This window comes from Diceros bicornis, chromosome 3, assembly GCF_020826845.1.
Source record: "Diceros bicornis minor isolate mBicDic1 chromosome 3, mDicBic1.mat.cur, whole genome shotgun sequence".
In the NCBI taxonomy this organism is placed as follows: domain Eukaryota; kingdom Metazoa; phylum Chordata; class Mammalia; order Perissodactyla; family Rhinocerotidae; genus Diceros; species Diceros bicornis.
Genome location: NC_080742.1, coordinates 58,324,155 through 58,346,412, shown reverse-complemented (window position 1 = coordinate 58,346,412; position 22,258 = coordinate 58,324,155). Strand labels below are relative to the sequence as shown.

General features: G+C 40.5%; 1 protein-coding gene across 2 annotated transcripts in view; it reads right to left on the bottom strand.

Annotated features, from left to right (window-relative positions):
• The window catches only part of NPSR1 (neuropeptide S receptor 1), a 159,965-nt gene that overhangs the window by 46,252 nt on the left and 91,455 nt on the right, over positions 1 to 22,258 (bottom strand). Inside the window, exon 3 of one of the 2 annotated variants that reach the window (XM_058569063.1) lies at positions 2,795 to 2,898. The exons of the other annotated variant lie outside the window; for it this stretch is intronic. Within the exon in view, the coding sequence (XP_058425046.1) occupies positions 2,795 to 2,898 (104 nt within the window). The remainder of the gene's footprint in view (positions 1 to 2,794; positions 2,899 to 22,258) is intronic. 2 annotated transcript variants of the gene reach the window in all.

Below are 22,258 nucleotides of genomic sequence, written 5' to 3'. Positions count from 1 at the left end.
TGCTCACCAAGCCATGCTGTGGCGGCATCCCATATACAAAATAGAGGAAGATTGGCAACAGATGTTAGCTCAGGGCTAATCTTCCTCACCAAAACAAACAAACAAACAAACAAAATAACCAAAAAAAAAGTCACTTCTGAGAAAATAACAATAGGGGCTAGTAATAGGGGCTCTTTCACATCTACCAAACTTTCAACGTTATGTTCAGAGCACAAAAAAAGACTGTAGTTGTAACAAATCTCTATTCATTTTCTGAAGATTAACTCCATTACCAAGATGTGATAACGATAGAACAAATGAAAATCATAATCTCACTTATGAATATGGATGCAAAGAGTCTAAAAAATCCTACAAATAAATGGAATATAGCAGGATAAGGTTTTCCAGAAATGCATTATGTGTCCATAAAGCTATAATAATTTAGACCTCAAGTACTGGCATCAGAATAAAACCATATGAATGGAAAATAATTTTAAGAACTCAGAAACAGAACACATCACTCCTAATACCAGTTATGAAACAGTGCATTCTTTCCATACTTAGTTGAAGTGCTTTAATCTATATTATGTACACATATACTATATTAATAATACAATATATGCATATGTTTTATATGTAATGATTTACACCACATATATATCTTATATTGAAGCATATTTGACAGGCAGAGAGTAGCTATGTTTAATCCAAAAATAAATCTTAACAATAACTCAGACAATAACAAGTATCCCAGCTATAAAAGAATTGAAAACAGATAACAGGCAATGTAGAGGGGAAGAAATTCAAATGCCAACAGGTATTTTAAAAGGCCCAATTTAGGTGGTAATACATGAAATGCAAGTTAAAACAACTAGAGATAATACCTATTTTCTGACAAACTGTCAAAGTTTTTCAAAAAGAACAGTAGCCAGTGTTGGCTTAGTTTGAGGTAAAAAAAAAAAGTAAAAAATAGTTGACAAATTTTCTGGAGATTCTTTAGCCACTGCTATGTATGGTCTGAATGTTTAAAATGAATGAATGTGTAATGAATGTTTATCCCCCCCATTTACATATTAGAATCTTAATGCCCAGCATGAGGATGTTCTGGGCCTCTGGGAGGTAGTGACGTCATGAGAGTGGAGTCCTCGTGAATGGGATTAGTGCCCATATAAAAGAGGCCCGACAGAGCTCCCTAGCCCCTTCTGTCATGTGAGGAAGCAAAGAGAAGTCTGTGACCTGGAAGAGGGCCCTCATCTGACCATGCTGGCATCCTCATCTTGGACTACCAGCCTCCAGAACTGTGAGAAATAAATGTTCGTTGTTTATAAGCCACCTACTCTCTGGTATTTTCTTTTTCTGCTTTATATCTTCACTCTCTCAAACAGGAAGAAGAGAAATGAGTTACAAGGGAATTTGTGTTTATCAGTCTCAGAAAACCACTGTCTGTGGGGGCTGCTGCTCCAGCCTTCACCGACTGTTCATCAACAGGGAAGGAAGCTGGCATTCTGGGAGAGAGGCCTCTGCCTGCAGTGGCCTGGGGCAGGGTGGGGGCCACAAGGAGAACAGTAGGAAAGCTCACTTAAATTCTGAAGATTTGAGTGAACATTTGTCAGTTGGCAATAAACAGTGGGGTCTCCAGTGGGGAAGACATTCTTATCTTCATGTCTATCTGTCCTTTTCTCATGCACAGTCACTTACAGTGGCATTTGTAGATACGAGCAAAACGTCAACCAAAAATGAGTAACAAGTGGTCCAGACCCAGCTGAAAAGGGCCAGCCTAGGGCACAAGAGTCTCGCTATCCTGTTGCTAAGGTCTTTTCTAGCAGTTCTCTATCCAGACTCATCCTTGCACAGCTTCCCATTGGTTCCCAGTCTTGCTTCCTCCCATTCAGAGCGCTCTGAACACAAAGGTGCCCTGGGGTTACCCTGTGAGGCCGCTCATCCTCCCCAGTACCGGACACTGCTCTCTCAGGCATCCTGCTTCTGAAGAAGGACATTAAGCACCATACACCCACTGGGCAGAGACAGTAATCCAACGGCATAGTGTTTGAGAGCTGTGTTTTTCAGCACGCTCTGGAGCACTTTTTAAAGCCAGTTTGAGAACCCTTTTAAAATGGGCTCAGGATAGCATCTTCCTGTGGAAAAGTGTCTTTCACATGACTTCATCTAATTTTTCCTTTGCCTAGTAATAGGAAATTTTCTCTCAATTCTTTTCTTTCTCTTTCTTACCTACTTCCTCGCCTTCATTCCAATTTAAAGTCCAGGAGTTCTCAAATTTTCCAGTGTGAAGAATCACATAGAGTGTTTGGTAAAAATCTTGATTCTCAGGACCTATCCTTGGGAGATCTGGAGTAAGTCCAGGAATTAGCATTTTTAATAAGAAGACAGAAAATTGTGATGCGGGGGTCCTCAGCTCATATTCTGAGAGCAGTATTTTAGCCTTTGCTGCTCAAATTTGATGAGTTATCAGTGATCGTATAATATTCTGTGATATTTTTGTTATAGCAGCCCAAAGGGATTAAAACAGCTAGAATACGTCAAAAGTCTTAATATTGACCCAGAAATTTTACTTAATCCTTTAATATGAACATTTATATTATTATTATGCTTATTTGTGTTTTCTTTACATATATATTATTTTTAGCAAAAGAAATACATTAAAAAATCTTACAAATTTTGCTTGTCCTTTCAACTTGGAGGAAGTGAGCAGTTTGCGGCATAGAAGTACAGGGTTTTACATTATTTTTCTTATGAAGAATCCAAGAGCTAATTTTGGTGTCAGTTTGTCTCATCACATTTGGAAGGTGCCACATACCTGTAAATAGCGGACCACTCTGCAGACCAGATCAGGTGCCATGAAGTCTCCAGTGAATCGCCAAATGATATCTGTCAAGATATTGACCAGTCCTGTGAAAGAGTCTAACAAAAACACACAAGTGGTTAGTTTCAGTCTCTTTCATATTTGCAGCTTTGCCATAGCAGAAACGAATTCCTGGGGAAATTGTTTCTTTCTGATTTATCGGATGGCCATTGAGGAAAATTGAGGCAAGGCAGGACTTCCTTGACTTTTAGTATTGGAGCTTGTTACCACTCAGACGTAGCCACCTAGGAAGGATTTTGATAGTGACTCAAGGGGAATCATACTATTATAGAGTAGACCTTCCAAGTCACAGAAGAAGAATTTTAAGGGGATTTAGACCTGTGCTAAAACAAGGACTATGTGAAAATCAATAAAGGATAAAACTGAGTAAAGGAAAATATTTATCTTTGAGAAGCTCCTCAAATTCCTCTTTCAGCACCCATTATTTTGCAACTTGGATCTCTTATTACCTCTCTACCACCAATTTTAGCCTCCCTTCCTCCAGGTTCCTATGCTTTCTTCTCCTTTCCCCTTTCAATATCTGCCTTTGGAAAAAGTCAACTGCAGGAACTATCATTTTAATTAACTTAGTTGGTTAAACTACAGAGGAACTGAGGTCAAGATCTGAGACCCAGGTCAGAGACTTTGTGCTCCTGTGGTCATCTTTACTTAATTCTACAGTTACTTGATTCTATAATAATCTTTATTTAATTCTGTAGTTATAGACTGTATAACTTGTACAGATGTCTACAGCAGAAATGGTAAAATATGCTATATGTCTAGAAGCTTCCTCTCACCCTTCCAATGCAGATATCACTAACTGATCATGTGATCCAGAATCTTTCTCAAAACAGTGCTGCAGGGATTCTCTGCTGATTGATGGATGAGACTGAAATTTAAGACTGGATAGCAAGAATTCATTGATTTAGGGTCACTTTCTAGGGACATGGGATATAATACTCCGTTAAGGACCCAAGAGGCAGCGCAAACTCATTGCTAGGGTAGCTCTTAGAAGGCTGAAGAGAGTGATGGTCCCTCCTAAGCAAAATAGAAATGCCTGAGTTTCCATGGCAGACAGTAGAGAAAAGAATAAAAAGGCCAAGGGAAGTGGGCATGATATATATTAGATATATCATGTGAAGCCAGAAGACCCACCAGAGAATTGTCTTCCATGGAAAGGCTCAGAAGACACATTATTCATCAAGGACATGAGGAATGCACTGGTGAGAGGGGCATCAGCATCATGAAGAAGCTCAGTGGTGACTGCTATCTGCAGGCCAGGGCGAATGGTAGGAGAGGTGGTCATGGAGCCAGCTCTTGTTAGCACCATGGTTAGTATATACTATAATGATTCCTCTATTCCTTCCCCAAAGAGACATGTGGCCATTTATTTAGGTGACTGTGCAATGGGTAAAAAGGAATATCTAAACATTTTGAGGACTATCAGGCACAAAGTCTATGTTGATGTGATTCCTAGAGACCTGGCATGTCATTATGGCTGCACTACAGGAGTGGAATCTTGTGGGGCCAGGTAATAAATAGAATCCTGGATGCAGTGGAATGGTCCACTAGATCTGAACACCTTCCATTGGTCATTTCTCGAGTCCATGAATGTTTGATTGGGATTGATATCCCTGGCAGTTGGAATAACTTCCATATTGGTTTTCCAATAGTGGGGAAGGCCAAGTGGAAGTCCTCAATTCACCAGTTTGGTCCCTGCAGAAACTGGCTGGATCCTGGAGAATGACTGTAGACTGCCAGAAGCTCAAACAAGTAGTAGCCCTGATTGTAGCTGCTATACCAGATGTGGTATCTTTGCTAGAGCAGATTAATACGGCCTCAGGTACATGATAGCCAGGTATTGATTTGGCAAAAGTGCTATTTTTTTAAAAAAATCTGATCAGAAAATATCAGAAAGGGTTTGTATTTACGTGAAACAGATAATAATATTCCTTCACTGTTTTGCCCAGGTCTGTGTTAACTCTCCTACTTTCTGTCGTAATAAGGACTGAGGAGACTTGGACAATGTGGACGTTCTTTAGAATATCATATTGATCCATTCACATTGATGACATCATGTTATTGGGCAAGACAAGAGTTGTCTAGTACATTAGAGGCCTTGATAAGACACACGTACACTGGAGGGTGTAAAATAAACTCTGTGAAAATTATGGGATGTGCCATGTCAGTAAAGATTTAGTTGTCCAGTAGTAAGGAACGACTAGAATACTCCTCTCCCCCAAGCAAAAGCTAAGTTGCTGCATCTCAGTCCCCTATCTGAAGAAAGGAAGCACAATACCAGGTAGGCCTCTTTGAGTTTTTGGGGCAACACATTCCACATCTAGGAATATTGCTCTGGCCCATATACTGAATCACATGGAAGCTTGACAGCATTGAGTGGGCCTGGAGCAGGAGACGGGGCTCTGCAGTACATATGGGAAGACCATTCATTGGCCAATATGATGGACTACTATTTATTGTGGCAAATCTAGCCACTGCTGTCTTTGAATGTCCAACTTGCCAGCAATGGAGACCAACACTGAGCCCCAATATGGTACTATTTCTTGAGAAGATCAACTGATTACTTTGCGACAAGTTGACTATATCAGACCCCTTCCATCCTGCAAGGGCCAGGTGTCCATCCTGCCAGTGATATACCTACTCTGGGTATGAACTTGCTTTCCCTGACCTCTGAGCTATAGTCAACACCACTCACCACCCACTAGAGGATTTCAGATTGCCCAACAGGAATGGAATCCCATACAACATAGTATCCAATCAGAGGAACCACTTCATAGTGAAAGGGGCTTAGGACTGAACCCATGATCATAGAATTTACTGTTTATATCACATAGTGCACCACCCAGAAACAGCTGTCTTCCTAGAGCACTGAACTGGACTACTGAAGGCCAAGATGAAGTGCCAGTTTAACGGCAATACTCTGAAAGGATGGGGTGCCATCCTTTAAAATGCTGCATATGCATTAAGTCAGAGCCCTCTTTAGTGCTGTGTCATTCATAGGAGGTATATGTAAGTTTGAGAATCAAGGGGCAGAAGCAGGAATAGCCTCACTTAATATCATTCCCAGTGACCCCCTGGGGGGTTGTGTGCACCTTTGTGCTCTGCAGGCTGGAGATGTTAGTCTCAAAAGCAGGTGCAATCCTGTCAGGGGATATAGCCAGGATCCCCTCGAACTAAAAGCTATGGCTTCCACAAGGGCACTTTGGACTCCTTGTGTCCAGGGACTAGCAGGGAAAAAGAAGAGTCACCATCTTGGCGAGAGTAATTGGCTGTGATCAGCAGATGGAGGCAGAGCTGTGTTTACACAATGAAGTAAAGGAAGAGTTGGGTAGAACACAGGTAATTTACTTGAAACTCTCAAGGTGTGATTGACTGCAGACAATTAGTGGATGGGGCCAGGAATTCTAAGCATCCTGCAGCAGGCTCTGAACGGAGTTGTGCAGATTATTCATGCTCTAGGGTGCCATGCCCTGCTGTGGTTGGAGGGTAAGTGGGGGCTGAAATTGAGTCTTCGTTGTTGTCATGAAGACATGAACCCTGGCTTTTGGCTGTGCAAAGACAAGACAAGTGTCAAGTCGGTCCTGGATGACCTGTGGACTGTACCCTGTAATAAATTGTTCAGATCAAAGTACCAATCCTGCCTTTTTTGAGAAACACTGCTAAGTTTTATGGGAGAGAGTTTGTGGTTTTGTGCAATTCTACTCAGACAGAGGATTGGGCAGAACCTTATTAAGAAATTAAGAGTATGCATTCAGCTAGATGTATGCTCTCAGAAAACTGAACAGCTGAACAAAAAAAGCAACTCCAACTTTGGGGATGAAGCTAGGACACTATAATTCCATTTCCAACGGTTGGTTTTTATTGCTGGGTTTCTGCTAAAGAGAAATGGCAAAAGCTGAAAACCACACTGTCATTTGGTTAATTCCTTCTGTGAACGCTGGAAAATGAGGTTTGTTAATGTGACAATAGAAGGAGCCCAGCGTCTTGAGCAGAGTATGGCATGTAGTAGGTCCTCGGCACATATTTGTCAAGTGAATTGTCACTGTGGTTCAGAAAAGGCATCTTGGGCTTTTTTTTAAACTTTTTATTTTGAAATAATTAAAGACTCACAAGAAGTTGAAAAAATATTAGAGAAATTTCATGTACCCATCACCTAGTTTCCCTCAGTGTAGGCATCTGATGTAGCTAGAATTGGCTCCATGCTTTAGAGGAGAATTACTACTTTTAATTCAGGCTTCTGCACTACACTGAGCATGATCTTAAGGGATGTTATTAGGCAGTTATTATATCCTTGGCAAGATTCTAAGTGTTTAAATTATGGAAAATTGATTTAATCTCACAAAAAACTACAAGATAAGTTCCCCATTTTATAGATGAGTAAACTAAGTGAAGTTAGAAAATTTTCCTAAGATTTCATAGCAAGTTAGATGGAAGCCAGGCTTGTAACCCAGACTCTTGGATGCCAGTGTCCATATCCTTCCTTCCTTCCTTCCTGCCTTCCCACCTTCCTGCCATCTTACCTTTCTTTCTCATTCTTGTTTTATCTGTTCTCTTTTATTCCATAGACTAGTGTGCAGGCATGAGTCCCTGTCTTCTTCCCATTCCCTTATTCCTGCCCTGGCCCCCTGTTTTTTTATTTTGGCCACTTTTATTTATAGAGCCATTCACACACAGAAGTTGCTTTTACTCCTTTAGAGAAACTGGGGAGGCAAATCTTCCCTTTCTGAATCTTCACTGTTAACAAGATGAAGTCTGAGCCTCCTAGCTTAGCATAAAAGCCTTCCATGATCGGGCCTTGCCTACCTCTTGCCAAGTCCCTGTCTGGCATTTTTATATTGAACATCATATTTATCATACACTTGTATTGTCAGATGTGCATTTCCACTGCTTGGAATGGCCTCCTTCCATTTATTAGCCTATTGAATTCTTATCTACCTTTCCATATCTAGATGACATGTCCCCTTCTCCAGAAGCTTTCCTTGACCATTCACAAGATGTGGTCCACCACAAAAGAGTATGTGGCCCTCCAAGTTTTATGTCTGTCTGTCTCTTCCTTTCTGTTTTTTTATAGGTAACAACAATGAGAAGCATTGGTAAGCACGTGGGAACAACAACAAATGTTTCAAAAGATTGGAGAAGAGAAACCTTGTGGCAGTTCTGGGTAGTTGGAGAAGTTCTAACTGAGAAGTCAGACTGGAGCAGGGCATTGAGAGTTGTGGGTTGTGACCTGATCAAATAAGAATTTCATGAGGCTTTTCCTGGCAGGAATGAACTGGATGAATGAGTGGAATGGACATTGGAGTTACTTAGATATTCTCCTTTGGTTTACCTATTCCTTAATTTAAAAATAATGGGAAAAAAACTAAACTTATATTTCTCTAGGTCTAATTGGCTGTGTGAATAATTATAATGTACTCTAGCTAAATTTCTTTTTTCCCCTGGAGCTCAATCTTTAATAAGCCTATATCTGGGAGTAGACTATTAATGGAACTGTGCCACCGTACTTGTTATTTGCTGTTAAGCAAATGATGCTCTATCTGATCAGTAAAAAGCCATTTTGTTACCTAAGTAATTGAATACATCGCAAATAAGCCTTTCCTAAATGGTAGTTAACAGAACCTTGGGAACAAAGGGTACACTTTAAAGGCTTAATCACTTCCATGTATTACTCCTGCTTTTTAAAATTTGTTCGATGAGCGGTCCTAGGAAACTGTTATACTCAGAAAAGCCAGCACAGGCACACAGCAGGCTTTATTGCTCCTTCGACAGTTTCTTGCAACCGTGAATGTGCGTTTCCAGTTGGAGCACGAATATGGGCGGAGTGGGGAGAAGTCAAGGATGAGGGGACACCTGATCTGAACCCCAAAGTGTCAGTAAGGATAGGTCAGGTGGAAAGGGAGAGAAAGACATTGATTCTAGGCACAAATGACAGCATGAACAAAGTTATGGAGGTGAGAAAAAGTGAGATGAGAAACTACATGGCTTGTGTACATGAAACAACATCAGTTTGTTGTTGCTGAAGCCTAAAATAGGAGCTTGAAAGCATCAAGAAATGGGGCCAGAGAGATGAGAATCTAGACCTTTTATGATCTCACATGCCAATCAAAGAAGCTTGTGCTTTTTCCCGTGTACTGTGGGAACTATTGAATGTTTATGTATTCAAATATGCGTTTTAAATAGATTTCTTTAGTTGCTGTAGGGGGAATCAATTTGGTGGGTCCAATACTGGAATTACTGTTATACTTGTAAGGGAACTGTGCAGAAGTTCAAGAAAGAGATGATTAGTACCTACTGTATGTCAAATAGGAGTAGGGATATAGAGAAGGACACAGATTTGAGATATACTTTATAAGGTAAAATAAGGAGGATTTGGTGACCGAGTGTTAGTATTTTAAATGTGAGGTAGAGGAAGAAGTCTACAATGTACTATGGGTTCCTGCCTTGGGTGTTCCTGGTAGATGATGATGCTTCCTGAGAATACAGGAATACAAGCTCATTATGTTGGGTTGTTTCCAGTTTTTGGCTATTCCAAATAAAGCTGATATAAACATTCATGTATAAGATTTTGTGTTAAGAGGAGGGACGTCAGCATCATGGCGGAGTGAGCTTTCCCGTGAATTCTTCCCCCACAAAATACAACAAAAGTAACAGCCACAGACCAACAACGGAATCCCAGACAGTCAAAAGCTGGAGCGGAGGGATCCACACTGCCGCACATCTGAGAGCGGAACGTGCTGGGCCCCCGGAGGAAGTGGGGAGAGGTAAGGAGAACTCCGCTCCCTCCCCATCAGATCAGCGATCCGGTCCGCGCGGCTCCCAGAGAGGTGGGAGGGGCGGCCCTCGGCGGGAAACTGTAGCTCTTCGGGCTCTCTCAGCCAGTGCGAAACTCCCGCACAGAGGACTCAGAGGAGCCACAGGGCTACCATCAACATCTGAGCAACCCAGAGAGCGGATAAAGAGGGGCAAACGAGAAGCCTCCCACGTCAGGGACCCAGAGGGCAAAAGAGAGAGCTCCCCCCTCCCCGTAACCCGGAGTCTGCAGCTCGACCAGATCTAGCGGTCCGAGGCAGACCTGAATAAACTGGACTGGACCCGTGGATCGCAGTGGGGAAAAGAAACAAAACAAAACAAAACAAAACTGCGGATCGCAGCAGAAAAACTGGGGCAGAGCGCAGGGGGCTTAGACTACACAGCCCTTTACCACCACACAGTGGCGGCAGGTGGAAATTGCAACCAGAGACTTCCAGGATGAGGAAAATCAAAACCAACACAGGAACCAGAATGCAAAAATATATGAAATCACCAGACCAGAAACAAAATGACAAGCACCCAGAAATCAACCCCGAAGACACAGAAATCCATAAACTAAATGACAGAGATTTCAAAATAGCTATCATAAAAACACTCAACGAAATACGAGACAACACAGACAAACAATTAAATGAGATTAGGAGTTTCTTCACAAAAGAGATTGAAATCATAAAGAAAAACCTATCAGGGCTGATGGAGATGAAGAACACAATGGAGGAGATAAAGGAGAATCTGGAATCTTTAAAGAACAGAGCTGACAATACGGAGGAAAGAATTAGTACTTTAGAGGATAGGAATACAGATATACTCCAGATGGAAGAAGAGAGAGAACTAAGACTAAAAAGAAATGAAGAAAGACTCCGAGAAATATCGGACTCTATCAGAAAATGTAACATAAGAATTATAGGTATTCCTGAGGGAGAGGAGAGGGAAAGAGGAACAGAGAGCCTATTCAAGGAAATAATAGCTGAAAATTTCCCAAATCTGGGGAAGGAGCAGGAAATACCAGTAAGCGAAGCCAACAGGACTCCTATATATATTAACAGACAAAGGCCTTCACCACGACACCTAGTGGTAAGGCTAGCCAGGGTCAACGACAAAGAAACAATATTAAGGGCAGCTAGACAAAAACAAAACATAACGTACAAAGGAACTCCCATCAGGCTCTCAGCGGATTTCTCAACAGAAACTTTTCAGGCTAGAAGAGACTGGAATGATATATTCAAAATACTAAAAGACAAAAACTTTCAGCCAAGAATACTCTATCCAGCAAAAATATCCTTCAAATATGATGGAGAAATAGTAACTCTCCCAGATAAACAAAAGCTAAGGGAGTTCATGGCCACGAGACCGCCACTACAAGAAATACTCAAGAAGGCCCTCAGGCCTGAAAACAAGAAGAGAAAGGGAACACAAAGCTTGGAGTAAGGAGAAAAGTAGGTAGACAAAATCAGAGAAATAGTAGATCTTTACTGGAATAGGTTGGCAACCACTTAAATACTAAACTCAAAGATCAAAGGAAGAAATTCACCAAAAATAAATTTAACCTCATCACTGTAAACACACAGCCACAACACAAGATAGAATAAGGTATAACAAGAGCAACTTAGAAGGGGAAGAGGAAAGTGACTGAATTGACTTAGTATAAGGAAATAGGAGGCTATCAGATAATGGACTATCTCATACAGAAGATTTTTCGCCCAAACCTCAAGGTAACCACTAAACAAATAATCAAATTAAAACCACATATGATAAACAAAGAGAAAACTAGAAGAATCATAAGACAGAACAACCAAACTGAATTGGCAGTCCAAAACAAATGGGACAAGAAACAAAGGAAATGCAAAAGAACCAGAAAATAAGTGACAAAACAGCAACATTCAACCCTCATATTTCAATAATTACCCTAAATGTAAATGGACTGAACTCTCCAATCAAAAGATACAGAGTGGCAGGATGGATTAAAAAGCAAGACCCAACAATATGCTGCCTTCAGGAAACACATCTTAGCACTAAAGACAAGCACAGGCTCAGAGTGAAAGGATGGAAGACAATACTCCAAGCTAATGGCAAACAAAAGAAAGCAGGTGTTGCCATACTCATATCAGACAAAGTAGACTTCAAGATAAAACAGGTTAAGAAAGACAAAGAAGGGAAATATATAATGATAAAAGGGACACTCCATCAAGAAGACATATCACTTATAAATATATATGCACCCAACATAGGAGCACCAATGTACATAAAACAACTATTAACAAACCTAAAAGGAGAAATCAACAACAACACAATAATAGTAGGGGATCTTAACACCCCACTTACAGCAATGGATAGATCATCCAGACAAAAAGTTAATAAAGAAATATTAGACTTAAATGAAAAACTGGACGAGATGGACCTAGTAGACATATACAGAGCACTCCACCCAAAAACAGCTGACTACACATTCTTCTCAAGCGCGCATGGAACATTCTCTAGGATAGACCATATGTTGGGAAACAAAGCAAGCCTCGATAAATTTAAGAAGATTGAAATCATAACAAGCATCTTTTCAGACCATAAGGCTATGAAACTGGAAATGAACCAGGAAAAAAAAACTGGGAAAGTGACAAAAATGTGGAGATTAAACAACATGCTACTGAACAACCAATGGATCATTGATGAAATTAAAGGAGAAATCAAAAACTATCTGGAAACAAACGAAAATGATAACATGCCATATCAAACCATATGGGACGCAGCAAAAGCGGTCCTGAGAGGGAAACTCATAGCGATACAAGCCCACCTTAACAAACAAGAAAAAGCCCTAATAGGCAACCTTAAATTACACCTAACAGAACTAGAAAAAGAAGAACAAACAAAGCCCAAAGCCAGCAGAAGGAGAGAAATAATAAAAATCAGAGCAGAAATAAATGATATTGAGACCAAAAAAACAGTAGAAAGGATTAATGAAACAAAGAGTTGGTTCTTCGAGAAGATAAACAAAATAGACAAACCCTTAGCCAGGCTAACTAAGAAAAAAAGAGAAAAGGCTCAAGTAAATAAAATTAGAAATGAAAGAGGAGAAATTACAACGGATACCATGGAAATACAGAGGATTATAAGAGAATACTATGAGAAATTATATGCCAACAAATTGGACAATCTAGAAGAAATGGATAAATTCTTAGACTTATACAACCTCCCAAAATTGAACCAAGAAGAAATGGAGAATCTGAATAGACCAATCACAAGTAAAGAGATTGAAATAGTAATCAAAAACCTCCCAAAAAATAAAAGTCCAGGACCAGATGGCTTCTCCAGTGAATTTTACCAAACATTCAAAGAAGATTTAATACCCATCCTCCTCAAACTATTCCAAAAAATAGAGGAAGATGGAACACTTCCTGAATCATTCTATGAGGCCAACATCACCCTGATACCGAAACCAGACAAAGATTTTGTGTTAACATAAGTTTTCATTATCCTAGAGTAAACACCCAGGAGTGGGATTGTTGGACCATTGGGTAAGTATATGTTTAATGTCATTAGAAACTGCCCAACAGTTTTCCAGAGTTGCTGCACTGCTGTGATCCCCACCAAAAATGTATGAGAGATGCAGCGCTTCTGCCTCCTTGCCAGCACTTGGGATGGTCAGTATGTTTTCTTTTAGTCATTTGACCACGTGTGTAGTGGTCTCTTATCATGGCTTCAATTTGCATTTCCTTAATGATTAATGATGTTGTTGTCATGGTCATCCTCAGCCCCCTATAGGCTTCAGATTCCTCTTTGGGTGCCTTATTAGGGTGGGAGCTGGGGTGCTGGAAGGTTTTAATGCCCCGCTATCTGCCTTCAGTTTCATCTATATTCCTGTAACACTGCTACTGCTTGCTGCTCAGTGCTTGCTAAGCTGGAGGTTGTAGGGCTCTATTTTGTCCTGGCTCAGCCTCAGTCTTGTGTAGACATGCATGCTTGGGCCTTGGATATGGGACATTCTCATTGTTCCAATTCCTCCCCATAGCAATAGAACTCCTGCCTTGTATCTGTGGTGGGTCTTGTGTGAGAGAAAGTTTCATGTCTCCTTCCCTAGTGGAACTAGAAGGAGACTTCCAATGGTATTGGTATAGTATCCTGGGCCAGCCATATTGTGCCTCCATCCCCAACAGTTGAGGGGTTTTACTGTTTGTATCTGTGCCTTTCTCTGTGCTCTAGGGGCAAGAGTATTTGGTCTCACAGTGGCCTAAGGTTTTTGTTGAGAGAAGTGACTGGGCGAGATGGCAGGGTTTCATGCCTTTTTCTGCAGGCGTGGCCTAAACCTTGCTGTATACCTGCATGTAGTCTCTGTAACAACTCCTCAACTCTGCCATTGTAGTGTGGAAGCAGGCATAGGCAGTCCTTTAACTGAATGGGTACGTCCCAGTAAAACTTTATTTATAAAAATAGACTTCAGGCTGGATTTGGCCTGTGGGCTGTAGTTTGCCAACTCTTGGTCTACAGAATAAATTCCAAATGCTCTATTGTGACTTTTGGAGCCCTCCTGCCTCACTCTTCAGTCTGATCTTTTCTCATCCCGTCCTAAATTCATACTATAAGAGAAACTCTCTCACCCAGCACATCAATACTGACAGCTGGTTAATTGATCAAAACATTGGTTAAAGAAAGGAAGCACACATACAAACCCACCTTAAAACATTTTAATATAAAACATTAAGGTGCATTTATTTTTCATTTCTTTAATGTAGGGCCAAGACTTTTATTTTATTTTATTTGTCATCTTTTTTTGCTCATAAAATACATCCATAATGCATCTTTTATGATTTCCAGTTTTGGCTTCTTTAAATTGGAGTGAGAACTTGAGATACTAGCAAAGCAATTGGAGGCAGAATCTCATTGTAGGGATTTTTATAATCCTCCTTCATTCTTTTATAGTTGCATTTCTTGAGCTTAGTTCTATTGCAGCTTTTTTTAATGACTCAGTAAAAAAAACTGTCAGGTCTTTCCAAAGTATCTAACTTAATTTTCACAGAAACAACTCTTTAATATTGGTTAAATTATACAATTTCAATAACGAGTTCAATCGGCATAAACTGGTTTGGGAACAAACACCTCTCACTGCTAGAACCTAAGAGATGGGAGCAGAAACAGACAGGCTCGTTAGGGGCTATCCTGCTAGTTATGAGTGCTCAGTTAATCCAGGGTGTTTTGCAGAAAGAATGGAAAGTGTTGGTTAATTCAGTGAGGCACTCAAGAAGGTGTAGCTGAGAGAGCTTCTACTGGGAACCCCTTACTGTTCCTTGACCATCCTCAGCTGTTCACTCTGCCAGTTCCTTCCTTTACGTGCTCCCTTGACTTGAGAGGTTCTTTATGCACCTCTACCAGAAGGATATCTCCTAACCCCTCTAGGTTTAGTTCAAGGTACCTCCTTATGAAGCCTTTCTTGACTACTGAGATTGGCTGATTCCCTCCTCTGGGTCTCTCCCTATCCTACTATCAAAGTACCTATAACACATGAATACATTTGTTTTTTGTATTTCTCTCTAATTCCACTATACTATGAGAGAATAGAGATTATTTCTTATTCATCTTCACATCTCCAGACCCTAACATTGTCTTGTTGTGTAGTAAGAGCTTGGCAACTTTCCATTAAATGAATGACTACATTATTACTGCTGTTGTTTGATTGGCTGGCTGCAGCAGAGGTGGTTTCACAGAGCAGGCTGAGCCACAATTAACTGCCTCCTTCAGTGTAGGTTAAGATAATGACTATGGAATCAAGATGCTGGAAGGAAGAATATGATTGGAAATTTTGAGCCTCAAGCGACTTCTAAAAGAGCTGTCTGGATTCTAAGATCTCTGCTAGATTGTAAGCTCCTGGTTGGCAGTGGCCGTGACTTACTCATGCTTATAGTCTCATCCCTTTTCATAGTGTCTTGTAAGATACTCAGTGCTTGCTAGATAAAGGAGGAAATGTTGGCTACTAAATGGATTTGCAAACTTTCTGAAAATGCAAGGCCACCAGTGTAGGATTCACTTTGCATAGAGAGCAAGTCGAGGCACCATTCCTACTTGCTCTCAGTTGTTGTTTGAACTTTCTCAAGCAGAGTAGAACTATAGGAATAATGAACACCTAGCAAGCTGAATAGCTCTTTTTCTTGGCAAGTGAGTAGCATGAGAACATTTGTTGCACTGGATGAAAGGTGGTTTGGTTTTCCTGGAGGGACACTATGGGTAACAATGTCAACTGTGAATCTCCAGGGTATGCAATGCTGCCAGGTCAACTCAGTGTCTTTAATGTTGTTCTTTGTTTTGTTTTTAAAAGCAAGAGAAAGGATAATAGGTTGTTTGCTTGTGGTTGCACAAGAAACTATTTTTGATATTGCTAATGGTTCCTCTCTCTCCCACTTTTCTAACAACCAAATGCTTGAGAATGCTCTGAATGGAACAAGATTTGAAGACTTTATGTGAAAGTGTGTTTAATAATAGAACTTGTATTGCACAACCTGATGTCAAGTACTTAATTGCCAATTAAAATTATTTCTCAAAAAGTAAGTTCTTGTGTTTCTAAGTTTCGGACACATTTTACAATACTAATATGATTTTGGCACCCTACCCTTCACCAAGATTAAGTACTAGCTGAGCTTAATGGCCCAAAACTGTCAATTCCCCAGCTCTTTATTAATCCCAGGAAAGTGGCCTGTACCTCAGTCATTACTGCTCAATTAGGTAAACAATCATCACATTCATTCTCATTAGAGCACTCTCTTCACAGAAAGCTTTGTTCCTGAGATTTTCAATTAGTCTTAACAAGTCATAAATGCCACTAGTGTCTCCTTTTCTCCATTGGTCTACCAAACAAATAAAAATCATGTGTCTAATTAAAGAAATCCAAGTCCTCCTAAAACCTATTCTCTTTGCTTCTGTTGTGTGCAAAAGCCAAGAATCTCATTGAGTGAGAGAAGTGGCTGGCCTGGGTCATTGTTCATTGCTGAGTGGTGAAGAACTCGTAAACGTATGCAAACATCAGGTGCAGCAAGAGCAAATGTTTCCTTGAAATGAGGGAAAATAAGGCATTGAGTCACTACTGTTTGTCTTCTTCACTTTAAGGGGAAATTTCTTGTGGTATGGTAGCACACAATCAATATTGTACAACATGGGGCTCAAACTGACTGTGAGTGTAAATATAAGAAATTGACGACGCTTCCTCTTTTAACGAGATTTTGTTTTCCTAGTAAGAAAAATTGACATCAGTGGTGTGGGATGTTTAGAAATCCAAGTGAAGGAGAGGAGAGTTCCATTTGTAGTTAAAGAGATGAGTTCCTTGAATGTGTTTTTTCTTTGCAGTTCTTGCCTAAGAACAGCTGAGTTGTAGCTGGTTGAGATGGAAGTGGTAGATTGTTAACAAGAAATATTTGGTTCTTATTTTACCCTGCCGCAACCAGGTATAGGCTTATTCACAGGGAGGTGAGGTGGACATGGAAATATGCTGCTCAGACCCCTCTTCAAGAAATAACTCGTTGTCCAGCTGTGAGGAGTGTGGTTTGCTGGCGTCCTCCAGCTGTTAGGTTCCTCAGAGTTTGCCTTAGCTTTCTAGTTGAGATTATGCTATTATTAGTACAAGCTCTGCCAATGACTGAGAGAGGTGCAGGTAGAAGGGTCTAGTCGTTTACATTCAACATGGAGATCCTTTAATGAGCTGGCAGAGACTGTAAGGTTGCCATCATGTTCTGATGAGTCTTCCTGTCCTACTTCTTCCTTTTTCTTTTTATAGTTGTTATTTCTCCCCAAACCTTTGCATGCCTTATTTTCTTTCAGCATATGTTTCCCAAAGAACCCAACATGCAACAAGGGGTAAGGCAGGAAGGGACATAAGATCATTCACTGTCTAGGGATGGTCTTAAAGGCTGCCTTTTCACATAATCTAAGATCTTAGCAAAAATCCTACTTGTTCAAAAATAAAGCCACAGAGAAAGCTATCTGAATCTAGAAACTCCTATGGCTGATGACTGCTATGCTCAGAGCCTATCTGCCATGCAGTCTACCTGCCTGAGCTTAGGCATCATGCCTTTGGCTCCTATTGAAAGTCTGTGAGAATCTCTGATTCACTCATTGTAAGGATGTTGTTGAGGATATTTTACTGATGTATTATCAAAGTCCTGTGTATAAAGCTCCATAACATCACCATTCTTGATCACGAAACACCTTGCTGTACATTTCCCTCAAGGCTCGAATGAATCATATCTGGTGGGTTTCGCCCTTAGTGTTAGCCACCAGGAAGCACAGAATGGAATATGCTCAGGTGCAGTAAGTAGTACCTCAAAGCCTAAATTTTTTCTTGTCTCTGTAGTTATGATTTAATATGTTCCCCACCATCCTCATATTTTATTTTGTATTTTTCATTTTATTGGGCACGTTCTTACATGTATAGGCAGTGAATGCAGCATGAGTCTTGGAACCTGGCTGCAGGGTTTTGAATGCTGCCTCTCCCATATGATAGCTGTGCAATCTGGGGCATGTTACTAAGCACATTGAACATCAGGTTCTTTGTAAAAATCTTGTAATAAGAGTAACTGATTTGGGGGTTATTGTGAAGGTTAAATGAGATAATGCATGTAAAGTACTTAGTAATGTTTGGCAAATAAACCCTTGGTACATCTTAATGGTATAGAGGCAATGAATAGAATTGATTTGACAGAGAGCTGCATGGACTGGTAATGAGAGGGAGTGTTTCACCATAAGCCTTGAGCTTCCAGACAATTTGCTGGAAGATAGTTTTCTGAAAAAAACAGATAAATAAGAGGTTGAGGCTTTGTTTAAACTAGATCTACAATAAAGACTGGTGATTTTATTTGCTATAAGGCATGCTAGTTAATTTAATATATTTGGCATCCACTAAGAAAACAGTGGTGATTAAATTAACTGATTGACTGACAAGGTAAATAGAATCAAGCCAATACTCGAGAGAATAAAACACAAGAAAGACTAGTTGTGATGAGTGGTTCAAGTATTGGGCCAATATTTGTTAACAGGGATGCTGTTGGTGGAGCAACTCTTTGTTAGGCTAGACTGCCCTGTGAATTGCAGGAAATTTGGCGTCTCTGGATTCTGTGATAACTCCAAACACCCTAGGACTGCCTCCAGTTGAGAATCACCAAAGTATGGAAGGACATTTGTGGTTAGATTGAGAACCTGGCATCCCTAGAACAGCCCCAGTTTACACCTGTCATAATTACACCTGTGGCCCTTTCATGCAACCATGTCTTGGTCTACATGGCTCCTTGGAGATGATTGATTCCAGGCCTGGGGGCTGGGAAAAGTACAAGATGAGCCAGGGACATATTGTTGTTCCAGAAAGTAAAGAAGTGCCCAAAGAATGTTGAGAAACATTTCAAAAACAACAAGAGCCAAGCTGTAGGGCTCTCCCTGGCCAATTGGCAATCTAAGCATCAAAATAAACAATGAGAATTAACAAATTGTAACCCACCGAATACAAATAAGAATCCATGATTCTTATCCATATTTACTTATCCATACTGATATAAGTAAATAAATGGGGGGAGAAGGGAAAGCTCCTCCTTACAATAGAAAGCCAACTAATAAATATAGAAGCAATGATTGAATTAGAAAAGCATCATTTGGAAACCTTCACAATTGATTCAGGCAAGAATCTACCCTGGATGTTAAGAGTTGTAAGTGAAAGCTTGAGGAATAACAGGATAGTTATGTAGTTTTAAAATACTAGTTAATTGCAAAACCAAACATAGTATCTTTACATTGGAGAAATCTGACAACATCACCCATTATGAGACAAACTGATATTCTGTGCCTCCTGATATTATGTACTAAGAGAAACACAGCATCCTTTCTGTGGCATACCTCTCAAAAGTGTACAACCTAAATCTAATCAGGAGGAAACATCACACAAATACAAACTGAGTGATATTACACAAAATACCTAACCCGTATTGTTTAACTAATCTGCACTATTTATGTCGATGTCATAAATCCCCAAGACTCAGGAACTATTCCAGATTAAAGAAGACTAAAGATACACGACAACCAACTACAATACAGGGTCCAGGATTTTCTTTTGCTGTAAAGGACATTCTTGGGACAATTGGTGAAATTTAAGGCAAGTTTGTAGATTACATAGTAGTACATAGATGGATAGACAGATGGATAGACAGAGAAGGACAGATAGATAGAAGAAATGATAAGGCAAATGTGGAAAATGTTAACATTTGAGGACTGTGAATACAGGGTACATGAAAATACTTTGTACTATTCTCAAAGATTTTCTATAATCCTGAAATTATGTCAAAATAAGAAGCTAACAATGTAAAGTGTGCTGGTTGGAAGGACACATGATGTGGTTGCTCACCCCATAGGAGCAGAGCCTGCAAGATGCAGCAGCTATGAACCCTGCACAGTACTGCTGATGTGAGCAACATGTGGAGCAAAGGGTGCAGTTATATTACGAAGTGAGTTTCATAATTGTTCAGTAAGTTTCTTCTCATTCGGACCAGCATAGTCCCTCCTGGCAAGCTCCTGTGTGATATATGTGTTCGTTATTTGCTCAGAGAAAGATTTGCAGGCAGGCTGATATCTGTTCCTGAGGGCCCACGAGATACTCCAACTTCACACTCTTTGGTGGTGGGGTGGTCTAGGGCCCAGAAATGTAGATGCTATTAAAAAATGAACAAGCAATTACAGCAGCTAAGACATATAGGGCTTACAATGTGTTGGGCATTGCTTTAAGCACTTTATACATAAGAACTAATTTAATCCTCACCACAATCCTATGAAGTAAATGCTATTATGACAGCCCTCATTTTACAGATGAAGAAGCCGAGGCACAGAGAGGGTAAGAAACTCACTCAACTGTTGGTGTGTAGAGGGGCCAGAATTCAAAACCAGGCAGGGTTGTCCCAGAGTCCAGGCTCTCTCTTCTCCACTCTACTCTTCTGCCTCTTGAGGGGCTCTGAGCAATGAAACTATTCTTTCCAGATTGCTCTTATAAAGCAAGCTGAGGTGTCCAAGATCAGAGTTATCTAGAAGAGTCTGAGCTGCCGTATAACATATTGGGGCAGAAGTGAGTTGTCTGTGTTAAGTGGGGAATGGAGCCAAAGCTCAAAGGAGACGTCAGAAGGTAGGAACAAGCAGGCAGAAGAGAGAAGCAGAACCAAATCTCAGGGTCAGCAGAAAGCTGGAGGGTTTTGGCAAAGCTCGGGTCACTAGAATAGCAGAGCGAGAGGCAGCAATGCCCAGCCCAGTGGGTGACCGATTAAGGCAGAAACTGAGGGATCAGCCTGGGAACAAGCTGGCTGGGCTTCAGAGCTAGTACTCACATACAGGACTCTGCATTTATTTCCTTGGAAAAGGCCTGCTTGCTTCAGTGTGCCTTATAAGGCCTAATCTCATCTTCCAAGGCAACAGTCACCTTTCCAAAGAAATAGCTCCCTAAGTCTGATCCTTGTCGCTAAGGAGGGTAGGGACAAATATTAGCTGCCTACTTTTGTGCCAGGCATTGCGCAAGGCATTTAACACATTATCTTATTTAATGCAGTGTTTTGTATGAGTGTATCTGAGCCGAACTCTCTACCATGCACACAAATAGAATTAGTGACCATTCAGAGTGTGCTTTCGACTGTCAGTTCCATGAAATTTGGAGTGTAAATTGGACTTTTATGTAATTCTTATGGAATAGAATAATTCTAATTAGATGAAACAATTCAGTCTAAGGTGCAGTACAACTACAGATACTCAAAAAAATCACAGAGGCTTAGAAGAAGCAGGGACACTATCATTGAACCAATATGGACACTTCTGCATATGATAAGAAGGGTCAACTTCAATAAGCAATGAAGGCCAGGTCAGGCAGAATTATACGCACAATCTCTTTCCATCACTGTGACTGCACAAAGAAAAGTGATAATATAACTTCCACGTCTTGTGGTCATCATGAGGATTAAATTTAGTAAAGCATATAAAGCACGTGTCTCAGAGCACGTGTCTCAGCGCCAGCCACAAAGGAGGCCCTGAATGCGTGGCACCAGCTCTGTTCATTTCCCCAAGGGAGAAACAAAGCTAAGAGAATTTAAGTAATGTGTCGAAAGCCACAGAAATGATAAATGGTAGAGCCAAGATTTAACACCCCACCACCTGTTTTTGTAGTTTTCAAATTAAGAATGGATTTTAAAATGTTTTAATAGTTGAAAGAAATCAAAAGAAGAAAAAGATTTTGTGGCACATGAAAATTATAGGAAATTCAAATTCCAGTATCCATGAATAAAGTTTTATTGGAACACAGCCATGCCCATTCATTCCCATATTGTCCATGCTGCTTTCATGCTACAACGGCGGAGTTGGGTGGTTGAGACGGAGATCATATGGCCTGAAAAGCTTAAAATGCTTAATGTCTGGCTCTTCACAGAAAAAACTGGCTGACCCTTGCTCTAGACCTTAAATCCCTGATCTTCCCGTTATGCCCAAGTGCTGGTGGATCCAGATTGCTTGTGACTTTGCCAAATCTTTTGGCATTCTTGGGGAATTATGAAATTGCCGTGCAGGTTGCATTGAAGTGCTCCCTGCTGGCTTACATAGGAAAGCTTT